At 41.6% G+C, this 13157-nt stretch overlaps 1 protein-coding gene across 1 annotated transcript in view; it reads left to right on the top strand.

Annotated features, from left to right (window-relative positions):
* glmna (glomulin, FKBP associated protein a) overlaps positions 1-13157 on the top strand; it is a 13324-nt gene extending 167 nt beyond the window's left edge. Inside the window, exons 2-19 of the mRNA XM_017430769.3 lie at positions 218-297; positions 2894-3019; positions 3093-3206; positions 5305-5413; positions 5507-5795; positions 6348-6447; positions 6544-6725; positions 6844-6897; positions 7162-7192; positions 7644-7733; positions 7807-7848; positions 7955-8028; positions 8113-8197; positions 10170-10279; positions 12122-12185; positions 12351-12483; positions 12580-12650; positions 12738-13157. Of these exons, the coding sequence (XP_017286258.1) occupies positions 259-297; positions 2894-3019; positions 3093-3206; positions 5305-5413; positions 5507-5795; positions 6348-6447; positions 6544-6725; positions 6844-6897; positions 7162-7192; positions 7644-7733; positions 7807-7848; positions 7955-8028; positions 8113-8197; positions 10170-10279; positions 12122-12185; positions 12351-12483; positions 12580-12650; positions 12738-12827 (1803 nt within the window). The 5' untranslated portion in view covers positions 218-258 and the 3' untranslated portion in view covers positions 12828-13157. The remainder of the gene's footprint in view (positions 1-217; positions 298-2893; positions 3020-3092; positions 3207-5304; positions 5414-5506; positions 5796-6347; positions 6448-6543; positions 6726-6843; positions 6898-7161; positions 7193-7643; positions 7734-7806; positions 7849-7954; positions 8029-8112; positions 8198-10169; positions 10280-12121; positions 12186-12350; positions 12484-12579; positions 12651-12737) is intronic.

The following is a 13157-nucleotide window of genomic DNA, read 5'->3' as shown; positions in this document are numbered from 1 at the left end:
CTAATTACAGAAGCTCGGTGTTTCGTGTGTTTGGTTTTATCACCCAGAGAAATGCTACATGTTCAGCTAGCGCTAACATCCTCTGTCTTCTGTCAGCTGCAGGGTTTATTTCTCCCACACGGAGCTCAAGCTGACCTCAATCTTAGACATATTCGTAGTACAGTCAGTAGCCTTGTGTGTAATGCTTTGCCTCGTAATTGTGCCCTTTGTTTTGAAGGACTGCTTCATGAATGTGCAGCCCAGCTGAGAGCAGCAGGGATGGCTCTGGAGCAGCTCAGTGATGTGGTGCAGAGATGTGTGAGTGGAAAACATCTTCCTGCTGCTCATGTTCACACCTGATATACGTATTTTATTTTGATTTTTGTTTTTTTAGGAAATCTTATTGTATTGTTATGTCTGTGCCAGAAAGAGACAGCTCTTTCCAAAGAATTGGTTTCTTTCTTTTTTCCCACTTCACTGTATCCTGCCCCTCCAACCTCTGAGACCTTCATTAGGGACATTTTTGACATTTATATTCTATAAATTGGTGTGACATAAATCTCATTTCTTCACATCCAGCGGATATAAAAAGTCTGCACAACCCAGTAAAAATGCCAAGTTTTTTGATTTAAAAAAAACCAAAAAAAAACCCCCACAGGTCCACAGTAAATTATTTAAAAATGTGACGTATATCTTTTAAAATTAAACCAGAAAACAAACAAATACATTGCAGGAAAAAGGATTTAAATAACTAGAAGTACTCAGAGAGACCAAACCTCCTCCGAGGCCACAGTGGGATTAAAAGCAGTGCGATCTGGATCATAATCTGGATCAACACCAAAATGTAATCCATTTTTTTTTGTAACAATCCCAACATTTACTGAAAATTTCCTCCAAATCTGTTCATTAGTTTTTACCTGATCTTCGCTAACAGACAGACAGACAAACCAACGGACACAACCAGAAACAGAACCTCCTTGGTGGAGGGAACAACAGGGTCACATGTAGGAACAGAAACAAGATTTTAACAAAGGGGTTACATGTGACCTTTGACCCCATGTACCTTGAAATCAACAGACATCACTCTTGAACCTTGATGTGTCCAGTTGTACAGTTTAATTATCCTACAGTACAGACCAAAAGTTTGGACACAACTTCTCATTCAAAGAGTTTTATTTATTTTCATGTCTATGGAAATTGTACATTCACACTGAAGGCATCAAAACTATGAATTAACACATGTGGAATTATATGCTGAACAAAAAAGTGTGAAACAACTGAAAATACGTCTTATATTCTAGGTTCTTCAAAGTAGCCACCTTTTGCGAACTGTGGCAACTGAGTAAATATTAGAGAAACCCGACCAGGACTGCTGAAATTTATTTTATAGTAATCAGAGTCACTTTCATTGATGGCAGATGTGTGCCAGAGAAAAGTTAAATTCCATTTCAGGTGACTACCTCTGGAAGCTCATCAAGAGAATGCCAAGAGTGTGCAAAGCAGTAATCAAAGCAAAAGGTGGCTACTTTGAAGAACCTAGAATATAAGACGTATTTTCAGTTGTTTCACACTTTTTTGTTCAGCATATAATTCCACATGTGTTAATTCATAGTTTTGATGCCTTCAGTGTGAATGTACAATTTCCATAGACATGAAAATAAAGAAAACTCTTTGAATGAGAAGGTGTGTCCAAACTTTTGGTCTGTACTGTACATTACACTGCTGCAGAGTTAGAGCAGTAGGTCATCTGTGACCTTGACCTTTGACTCTGTCACCTTGAAATCAGCAGTGATCACCCTTGACGTAAGAGGAGTCCAGCTGTGCAGTTTAACATTCCTGTTATCCAGCTGCAGAGTTAGAGCACGGGCTGATCTGTGACTTTGACCTTTGACCTTGAACCTGGACCACCAAACGTTTCCTGTAAATTTCATGAGAATCTCTTTCTTTTTGAGGAATCTTGTCCACAGACAGACCAACAGTAAACCTAACTTCCTTGGTGGAGGTAATAAATGTGCTGGTTGCACAAGTGTGCACACCGAAGTAAGAATTTAACTTTTCTCTGGCACACATCTGCCATCAATGAAAGTGACTCTGATTACTATAAAATAAATTTCAGCAGTCCTGCTCGGGTTTATCTAATATTTACTCAGTTGCCACAGTTCACAGCTCACAAAGCATCAAAATATTTTTATTTTTAAAAGGAACAATAAATCAATCAAGTCTCTCAAAAACCTGAAGAAAAATGTGTTCTGCTCACCCTCACAGTGAAACATGGTGGTGGCAGTACCATGATGTGGGGTTGTTTTTTCCTTTTCAATTTTCTTTTTTTTTCTCAACTAGAATTGAGGTTCTTGTCAAGGTGGATAGAATTATGAAAGGTCCCAGGATAGTGGCCCCTAAAGACTGGAGTTTGACACTCTTTAGATTAGGATGAAAAGTAACTGGACAGCACATTTTTACTTACTGGCAGCAAAACCCAGTAAAAAATGAAATGTGAAAGTGTTCACATTAACATTTCTTGTCTGTGTGTGTTTGTGTCTGCCTGTTAGCAAAATACCTCATGAACCACTGGATGGATTTTCATGAAACATTCAGAAATTAATCATTGGATGTACATCTACAACTCATTAACTTGTGGAGTCAAACCAATGTAAGATGGCTGCCATAGCTAATCGATATTAGGCAACACAAAAAATGGCTATTCTTCAGTCAGTTTTAGATATTGAGCTAAAATTTGGTGTGGTAGTATCTGAGAGTCAATACATCCTCTGAGAATGACTTTTTGTGATGTCATAATGTTATTTTCAAGATTTAACTCAAATGGCTGCAGCTGTGTCATGTTTCAACACAAGATGAAAAGGTGGCGCACCATAAGCCAGGCCTTTATTCCTTTTTGTGTCTGTCGTTGACGCAGCAAGCACTCTCAGATGACGGCTACACCACGGAGGATCATGATGTCTTCACGACTGCTGGGCGGACCTGCATCGAGGAGGGGAACAGCCTGCAGGTCCTCAGTATCGTCTTGGATGAAAAGAATCAGGTACGTTCCTGAGAGCTGACGCAGATCTTTGTGGCGGTTCCACCCTGACCTGGCTGTAACCTTGTCTTTGCAGAACATGGTGAGAAGTTTGGGCTGGAATCTGCTGCCTCCTCTGGTTCAGGTGCTGCTGAAGGAAGAAGACAAGAATCTTCCTCAGTGCCTGGCCATTTTCAACCACCTGATAGAGGTCTGTGAACCTGCTCCGCTCCTATTCTTACTTACTCACAGTACTGGGGGCAACGTTGTTACTCAACAAGATTTTTCAACCCTAAGTCAGAAAGAGTTGGAACAGCGTGGAAAATACAAATCTAAAGGAAAAAAAAAGTTGGGATTCTTGATTCTGATTTAGTACATAAGTAGAATCCTTAAAAGACCAGGTCTCTGAGGAGCACAAGGGGACAGAAGGTTTTCAGTTTGTCAGTAAATCTTTAAACTTAAAAACCCAATAATCGATCCTTAAAAAGATTGTATATTCTTGCACTGTGTCAAGAACCATTAGCAGCTACCAATAACACCACTTTATTCATAAAGCCCTTAAAAAACAGCAGCCAGGCCGACTAAAGTGCTGCACAATAATGTGAAAAATACATGCAGCAGGTTTCACAGTGTACGCAATAAATAAAATAAGGTGCAGGAAATTTACTAATTACAGTGAATAATCTGCAGATTTAACAAGGTGCAGCATTAAGGAAGTGTAACAAGCAAAAAGGGACCAGATAGTGAGTTGACAACATTTAATAAATGAACCTAATAAAGTCACAAAAGAAATAATGCAAATGGCACAGCAAGCAGATGGAAAACCAACTGAGGAGGTTTTGGTTGAAGAGTTCAGGAGGAGAACAGCCTGAGGGTCAAAGGTTGCTTTCCTCCTCTGAGTCTTGCAGATCAAACATTAAAACAACAGTCATTCGAAACCTGGGAAAAGAGCATGAGATGAGTCCTGGACCATCCTGCTGGCCAGAGCTCATACACAGCAGACAGAGAGCGAGCAGGAGGTCCAGTGATCCTGGAACACACCCTGACATGTAGAAGGTTCCTGTCCTGCAGGGTGATGGGGCGGAACCAGGGCTCCATGGATGGTAAATGGTAAATGGCTTGGCGCTTTATCTAGTCCAAGGACCCCAAAGCGCTTTACACTACAATCATTCACCCATTCATCCACACACTGATGGCAGTGAGCTACATTATAGCCACAGCTGTCCTGGGGCGGGCTGACAGAAGTGAGGCTGCCATCACACCGGCGCCACCGAGCCCTCTGACCACCACCAGTAGGCAAGGCGGGTGAAGTGTCTCACCCAAGGACACAACAGCTGAGACAGCCGGAGTGGGGGCTCGAACCAGCAGCCCTCCGATTACAGGACAAACCCCTACCTCCTGAGCCACTGCCGCCCCTGCCGAGAAGGACATGGTACTTTCAATGAAAGTGTAGTAGAAGGTCAGTAAGATGGTTTTACCGACCGAGAAGGAGACGGAGGATGGCAGCATTTTAAAGTAGTAAAAGCCCTACTTCCCCAATTATTATTATTTTTATGTATTTCATCCATCTGTCTGTCCAGTTCCACTTATCTGTAGTCAGATTGCAGGGGCAACAGGTCCAGAAGGCAAACCCAGACATCCCTCTCCCTAGCGACACTCATCAGCTCCTCCTGATGGATCCCAAGACCAGAGTTGATACATAACCCCCCCCAGTGAGTCCGCCCAGTGTGACATGTCTGGAAAACCTCCAAAGGGAGATGTCCAGGAGCCATCCTAATCAGATGACTTAACCACCTCAACTGACTTTTTTCACTGGGGAGGAGCAGCAGCTCTCTCTGAGCCTCTGTCTTTGTCTCTAAGGCTGACCCCAGTCACCCTACATCTGAAGCCACTTGTATCTGGGATCTTTTTCTTTCGGTCATAATCTAAACCTTTAGACCAAAGGTGAGGGTTGGAACATAGACGGGTCCTAAATTTGGAGCTTTTCCTTTCAGCTCAGCTCCTTCAGACAGACTAGAGTGAAGCCCTCCATCATCTCCATCCTGTCGTCACTCCTGAGGATACTTGAGCTCCTCTGTCTGAGGCAAAGACTCACCCAAACCCAGAGGGTCTGAAATGCAGGAATTGATGTTTATAAGAAATAACATAACATAGATGAGAGAAAACAGGAAGTAATTTTGGTTCATACTGTTTGTCTGTGCTAAATTTTTACTAACCTTTTTGTTATAAGATCAGACAAAGAACATTAGAGAACAAGACATGACATCAGCACTGTTTGCGTCCTGTAATCTTTATTTTTGGTTTTGTAGAGCTGCAGGCCTAAAGAGCTGCTGATTGGTCTGCTGGAGGAACTGGAACACGATGATCCTGACCGGCTAGCTGACAGGCTCCATCTTCTTCTGCCCCCGTTACAGAAAGGTTTCAAACATTTATTGTTATCTGACGAAATGTACTCTGAGAAATTTCTGCTCAGACCGCGGGATTCACAGCTCCGCCTCCCCTTCCCATCAGTGCTGCTGTGTCTGGGCAGCAGGAAAGCGGCGTCCCTGGGTATGACCCTGTCCTCGGTGCTGGACCAGCTGGACAAACTGCCCGTCCCTGACACCAAGGAGCAGGAGGAGGACGACGTCTTTTCACTTTGTCGTTGCTGCACCGACCTGATACAGTTCGCCAGGCCCTTTGTTCAGGAGGCGAGGCAGACCCTCCTGAGCAGGGGGACGCAGAGGGAGAACTCGGGCAGGACAGCAGGTGGACAGGACGGAGAAAAGGAGGACGAGCTGCAAACAGAACTCCTGAAGTTGTGAGTAAAAAAGTTCAAATGTGGAGGGAAAAATCCTCTTTCTGTATTTTCTGCCATTATTATCATCCACTCCTGAAAGGTGAAAGACCTCAGATAGTGTTTTTGTCCATGTGTGTTTCTCTGTGGAGTTAGCGAAATATCTCACAAACTACTGGACAGAGTTTAATGAAACTCCCAGGAAGTAGTTGCCGGTTGTACTTCTGTAACTCATGAACCTTTGGAATCGATTCGATTCAAGATGGCTGCCACAGCTAATCAATCTTAACTAACACAAAAATGACTATGAATTAGTCAATTTTACAGCTATTGAGCTAAAACTGAGTATAATAGTTGCTGAGAGTCAACACATACTCTGTGTTAACAGATCACTCATAACGTTATTTTAAGGATTGACCAAATCAGCTATAACTGTGTCCCTTCTAATCATAGGATGATGTTGCTCTAAAACTCTGGCATGAAAGGCAGCAGGCGAAATGCACTCTTTTAAGGTTTGCTAGGCCTCTGATGTTGTGTCAGGAGCGGTCTGAATGCAAGTGTTTTTCTGTTCTGCAGCTGCATGAAGATCCTGAGTCAGCCTCTGTTGGACGTCCAGCTCAGAGATCCCGACACGCTGCCTCTGTCTCCCCTCAGGATGTTTGCCACAGAGATTCTGGTGCTGGCAAATTCTCCGCTACCATATTTTGGTGAACAATAACACACTTGGAGCATCATATACTGTGTTGACACTGATTCTCTGTGCATTTTACAGGAGATTCTGGGTGCTGTCGGAGAATCCCTCCCTGCTCTCGTGTTCCACCCGCTGCTGAAGAGGAAGCAGGTTCCAGGCTTCCTGGAGGAGGAGGTGCGTTACCCGAAAACCTCTCTGGCCTGCCTGGCTCACATGGTGTTTGTCCATCACTTGGCTGCTGATACCTTCCCCAGTGTTTTTAAGTAAGTAAGAGGAAGTATTTGTACCTTTGAAGTACTGCTACACTCATGCACAAATTGGTTTTTGATCGTTTCTGGAACTGACTGTCTTTTTTCCTATTGTTGCTCACCTCCTCTTCAGCCCAGTGTTCTGTCTTCGGTGTAACATGGAGCACATTTCCGCCCTCCTGTCAAGGTAACAGATGACCCAGTAATTATTATATCTCCACTGTGCGTTTACAGACCCAGTTCCCTCCTGCTGTTACCAGAACACCCTGCAAATGGCACATAAGCTTAGTAAACAAGTGTCTTTCTGACCATTTTCATTTAACAGCAGCTCCTGGTATCTCAAAGAATACATACACACACTTATGTGTTAACACTAATTAACCTTTGTAGATTTTATCTAATGTTTGACCGTGTTGTGAATTAGAGCTTTTTTTACATCCTTCCTTGACAGAACTGAGGACTCCAGGCTTCAGAAAGGACTGGTAAGTCACAATGAAACACAAATGATCTTTTAAGTTTTTTTGTTTTCAAATGGTTGCTACATTTAGTTTTCTTCAGTTTTCCAGTGTTTCCTCAAGGGACTCTACATTCACTAAAGCTGTGTACAACACAGAGTTTCACGAAGTGACTTCCAACACAAAAACTGTGTCTTTAAACCTCTGGAAGATTGTATTTTGCTCCTTCTATTTTTTTCTTTAACTCTGATCAGTTCTGCTAAGAAAATCATCCCCACAGCATGATGCTGCCACCCCCATGCATCACTGTGGGGATGTGTTCTCTTCATGGTGAGAGGTGAATGACCCTCTCTTGGCAGGTTTGATGTGGTGGCATCATTTTTCCATGTTTCAACAATGGATTGAATGGAGCTCCGTGGGATGAAAAGTCCAGTTCAGTTTTCATCTGTGTGTGTGTGTGTGTGTTCTGATCACACAGGAGCTGTATGAGAAGAGTCTGGTGCGGGTGGAGAACTGTAGTCTTCCAGCAGATCTGCTGGAGATTAAAACTTTCCTCACAGTCCCTCAGGTAAAGAAAGCTCATTCACTTTATGATACAAGCCTCGTCTTCGGCCCGGTCTAATTTCAGTATCTGCTTTCAGAACTTAATAAAGGTCATGACAATATGTCCCAAGGATGTTTTGGTGAGTTATAAAACCACTTTTGTTTAGCTTGGCCTTATTTGCGACTTTTTATACTCGAAGAAAAAAAAAGGAAAAGGATTTACCGACCTTGTGTTTTTGTCCTTAGAGGACTAAAGGACTGAAGGTGTTCCAGCTGAGCATCGATAAGTTTGACACTGAAGCCAAGTACAGGTTCTTTCAGTAAGTTCCTCTTTTTCCCTGTAAAGACCACAGAAATGTTTCTCTTTGTCCCACCTGTCAAAGTCACGAGTTGTGTGGTCCCAGGTACCTGCTCAGGACCAGTAATCACTCAGGAGTCGAAGGCTACATCATTAAAAACATCAAGAATCAGATCAACACTGCTCTGCAGGTAACTTTTGTTTGTGTAAGCACTGAATGGTAAGTGGACTGTACTTATAAACCACCTTTCTAGGCCCAATCAGGCCACTCAAAGTGCTTTACAACACAACCTGTGTCCTCATTTCCCCATCCACACACATATTCATACAGCACTCTAGTACACGTTTACATAGCTAACCTGAATAAATCCCTCAGTGGAGTCTAATCAGTGTTTGAAACTCCATTCATACACCGATGGGGCACATCAGAAGCAATGAGGGTTCAGTGTTTTGCCCAAGGATACTTCAACATATGACTCATGCCAGGAACTGAACCTCCAACTCTCACATTGGAGGATGACTGCTCTCACCACTGAGCCACAGCCGCCCGCATCCTTAGTGTGTAAATGCTGAGTCGGCATTTACAATTCTTCTCTTGTTTATAGTTTCTTCTTCTTCTTTTTGCACTTAAACTACTTCTGCGTACATTGTACTATTTTAACCATTCATTTATTAAAACATTCAGCTCAATCAGGAATGACTTTACGTATTTGTACCTTTTATACTTTATGAATTATTAAATTTTACAACATTTCCCATATAAATACATTGAGTTCATTTAAAAACGTTGTTGTCTGAAACCCACTTCAGTATAATTGTTCTTAGCTTTTAGATACAGTTTTGCTCATTTAGTCTTTTTGCTAGTCTTGCTAATATGAGTCTTTTGCAAATTTTGGCTTTTCCTTACAGTTTTACACATTTATGTTTTTTCTACGGTTTGTTAATTTCAGCTTTGATTTTGGGTTCTGCTGATTTTAGCTTTTATTCTGTTTAATTTAAATAACAGTTCATCCTTCAGCCGGCACTCAGCATTCACCCTCTAGTTCTGTAGTTAGTATTAATCTCCTATTTTTGTCCTGAACTTTTTAGTTTGCTTCTTCTCCTACAGCTTTTGAAAAGCCCATACAGAATATACATTAAAATGTGCCGTACAATCAGGAATAGGGAGGGTTGACTTTTGGTAGCAGTACATGTCAGTGTATTTGAAATTGACAAAAATAAAAAATAAATCAACAAATTGGTGAGAAAACTCCATCTTTGAATGATGTTTCTACTGCCTGAGCTATAGAGCACCAAAGTGTAAACAAGTCACAGAAAGTTGGACTTGATTTGCCTGAATGAGTATTTTGATGTGTTTAATGGTTTTTACACAGTCACAGTGTAAGATTAACCATTTTGGGATATTTTGAACATTAACATTTGAGCTCTAAACTTTCCAAGATTTTTGTAAACAAACCCTGTTGTTTTCCACAATCTTATACGTCAAAATCTAGGATTGTTTGTCATTTTTTACCCAGTGTCTCTCACTGCCATAGGATTTATAGTTTTCTCTTAAATCCCCCTCAGAGTACACATCCAAACTCTCATTTACTTCCACTGTATCTGAGCTCAGAATTTTCTCTTCAAAACTAGAAGTGAAGGCTCTTTCAAACTTGTCATATCTCCTACATAAAACACTGCAGACACATAAAACGTTACCCATGTGATGACCAGATGATCAGGCTCTTACTGTTCAGGATTTTTTTTAATGCGGCTTATAGCTTTGGCACAGTGACCTCTTGTTTGAGGCTCGCTTTGTACTCTGCATTTCTGTCTGACTCTTATTAAGAGTGCTGTCAGGGAGTGAGAGACATAGGTGTGTGGTTGCCATAGTGACCCTAATGACGCATTGGCAGATGTTTTACTATTTCTTTAGATCTTGGTTCGTTTTGCACTTTTTTCTAGTTTCTTTATGGACACGGTGACATTTCATATAGATTCTTACAAAAATAAGTCCCAAATTTTTAGTGGGCTTTAGAGACAAAAGTTGAGTTTTGTTGGAATTTTAGGAATCCTTTAAAGTTTTTTTTTTCTGAAATGTTGTAGCTGTATTTGCTCCCCTTGCTCCATTTTCCCAAACTTTGACACCGTAACTTAAGGCTTCATTGTGTCGTTTGTCTCCAGCCAGGTAACAGTAACATCTGGTTTGAGGGGGTCCACCTGCTGCCTCTGCTGCAGAGGGTCTTCAGGCTTCCTGATGGTCCTGAGACGGACCTCCTGCAGTACCTGGACAGGTCCGCTCACATACACTCCAACCCTCCATTGTTCAGTGAAATGCAAAAGTCTGAAGGCCCAAGCAAAGCAGACTTTGAACCTGATCCTGCCAAGGCAGCAGTGTTAACTGTACGATCCATGCACCGGGACAGTCATAACAAACACATAATAAATCTACAGAAAAAGGACTAAAAAAACAAAAGAATCAACGCGTTTTAGTGGCCCAGTCAAAGTCAAGACCTATTCCTGATTGGAAGCTGTGATCGGACCAGAAGAAAGTAACAACAAAGAATCTCAAACCTCAATCAACCAAGGCAACATTTAGAGAAGAAACACAGTGAAATTATGATGGATGACAAACTGATTTTGACTTAGCTTTCTGACTTGTTTCTCTGCTCCAACACACCTGATTTGAATCAATGGGTGATTAGCAGGCTTCTGCAGAACATGAAGAGGTCATTTAACCACAGACTGATTATACAAAAGAAACAAGCAGAAAAAACAAGTCCAAATCATAAATCCAGTTTAGTCGGAAACAGATCAAGATTAAAATCCAAGTACAACCAGTTAATTCCTTTTATCATACGAAACATTCACATTCATTATAAAAGGCTAATTAGTAAAAGTTATCTCTCTAAGGAAACCAGCAGATTGCAGATTGAATTTTAACTTTGTCACAATCTCCCATCCTGAGCAGCACATTGGCAACAGCGGAAAGGAAAAACTCCCTTTTAACAGGAAGAAACCTCCAGCAGAACCAGAACCAGAACCAGGCTCAGGATGAGCAGCCATCTGCTTCAACCAGCTGTGGTTTGAGAAAAAGATCATTATAAATACAAAGTGTTGTGCAAGATGTAGTTTCTATGGGAAGAAAAACACATGTTAATGATAGAAATAATTACAAACATGGAGAGTAGAGCGAGTAGACAGCAGCAGAGGGAGGAAATGTGGTCAGTTTGTCCTCCAGCAGTCTGAGCAGCAGAACTAAGGGAGAGCTCAGGAAACCAGCTGACTACACATCTATGGCTGAGAACACAGGAGGAGTGAACTTTAGTGATGAAGAGCTCACACTGGTCTTTCTGCTGTTTGGGACATTAGTCTGCCTCATCAGTATGGCTGGGGGTTATAATCTCTTTTTTTTTTCAATGCATCCTGATGCAGACATGATTAATTCTCAATTTATAAATGTGAAAAAAAACCTTAACTATTGGATTTATCAAAAAGGAAAGTCTTAAGTCTAAACTTAAAAGTAGACAGGGTGTCAGCCTCACAGGCAGAAACTGGAAGTTGGTTCCACAAGAGAAGAGCCTGAGAACTAAAGGTTCTGCCTCCTGTTCTACTTTTAGAAACTCTAGGAACCACAAGTAAACCTGCAGTCTGAGGGTGATGTGCTCTGTTAGGAAAATATGGAACAATAAGATCTTGAACATAAGATGGAGCTTGGTTGTTGAGAGCTTTGTATGTTAGAAGTAAGATTTTAAATTCTATTCTGAATTTGACAGGAAGGCAATGGAGAGAAGCTAAAACTGGAGAACTATGATCTCTCCTCCTAACTCTCATCAGAACTAGGAGCAGCATTTTGGATCAACTGAAGACTTTTTAAGCCTCCTGTAGCCATTTAGGTCAAATGGACCTGAAGTTATAAGGGCTTCTCTACTTCAGGAGGATTAAAGAGTTTTTGGACACCCAGATAATAAAAGATTCCAATAGTTAGCAGATGCTTTCAGCCAAGGCTTACATCAGGGGGCAGTGTGAGGTTCAGTATCTCTCACCCAAGGACACTTTGACATGTTGCTTTAGTTGTAAGTTGTACAGATACCTAAAAGGTGACAAGAATTACCTTTGGTATGTTTTTTTTACAGAGTAATGGAGTCTCTGAACTTGCTGCGATATCTGGTCATCAGAGACAAGGTCACAGAGAACCAGGTGAGTGGAACAGGCGTGTACAGAGCAACAACAAGTTTCTGTGTTTATAGCTGCTAAAAACTCACAAATATTCCATTTATATATATTCAGTTTAAAGTACAAGTTTGAGGTTTTCAGAGCTCATCGGTTCCAGCTCTGTATTCACCTGCTCTTTTCACGGCACAGACGGGTATCTGGACAGAGCTGTATAAAATAGAAGACACGTTCCTGAAGCCGCTGCGCGTCGGGCTGAACATGTCGAGGGCTCACTACGAGAGGGAGCTGCACGACACCGCGGACAGCAAGAGGAAGGCCAAAGGTCAGGTCGAGGCTGGTTTTCTTCTATACTGCTGACAGAAACATACAGGTGAGGGGGTTTCCTTCTTTTCTGACAGCATGTTTGTGTTTTCCACAGAGGAGTCCATCCTGTCTGTATCTGTTGGAAGGGAGAAGTTGCCAAAAATGTCCTCCGAATCTCAGATTCAGGTCAGCTACTGCTTCATATTCAGACGATAAAATGGCATGATTGCGTGCGACCAAAGCACTGAATGAGTTTTACCTCATTGTTTTTAGGCTCTACACTCAGCTCTGCACACATTTGACATGATTGAGAGTGTGTTGGTGCGGATAGAAGAACTCATCGAGGTGAAGGACAGTCTGTAACCTGCAGGAGGCCCTCATCACCTCAGGGCCTGGCGGGAAAAAAAATCAAAACTTTGACTGTTTCCTTGGCTTTTAAAGTGTGAATGGTTATCTCAAACTATGCACTGCTGGTGTATTTTTTATTTTGTTATGATGAATGATGTACACTAGGTTAAATTGTCAGTTCTTGTAATTTCACTGTAATGAGTAATATTTTCTGATGAAGCTGGAATTACATAAATAATGGCATCTGTTAAATGTAGTAGACATGTCCCCTTTCTTAAATTAAGTCCAAATAAGATGTTTGCATCTTGTTTCGGTATTACTAAATTAAAGGCCTATTGCCCACTG

This window comes from Kryptolebias marmoratus, linkage group LG20 (genome assembly GCF_001649575.2).
Source record: "Kryptolebias marmoratus isolate JLee-2015 linkage group LG20, ASM164957v2, whole genome shotgun sequence".
Taxonomy (NCBI): Eukaryota; Metazoa; Chordata; class Actinopteri; order Cyprinodontiformes; family Rivulidae; genus Kryptolebias; species Kryptolebias marmoratus.
The sequence above is the reverse complement of the archived record's forward strand: the minus strand, read 5'-3'. Positions and strand labels throughout refer to the sequence as shown.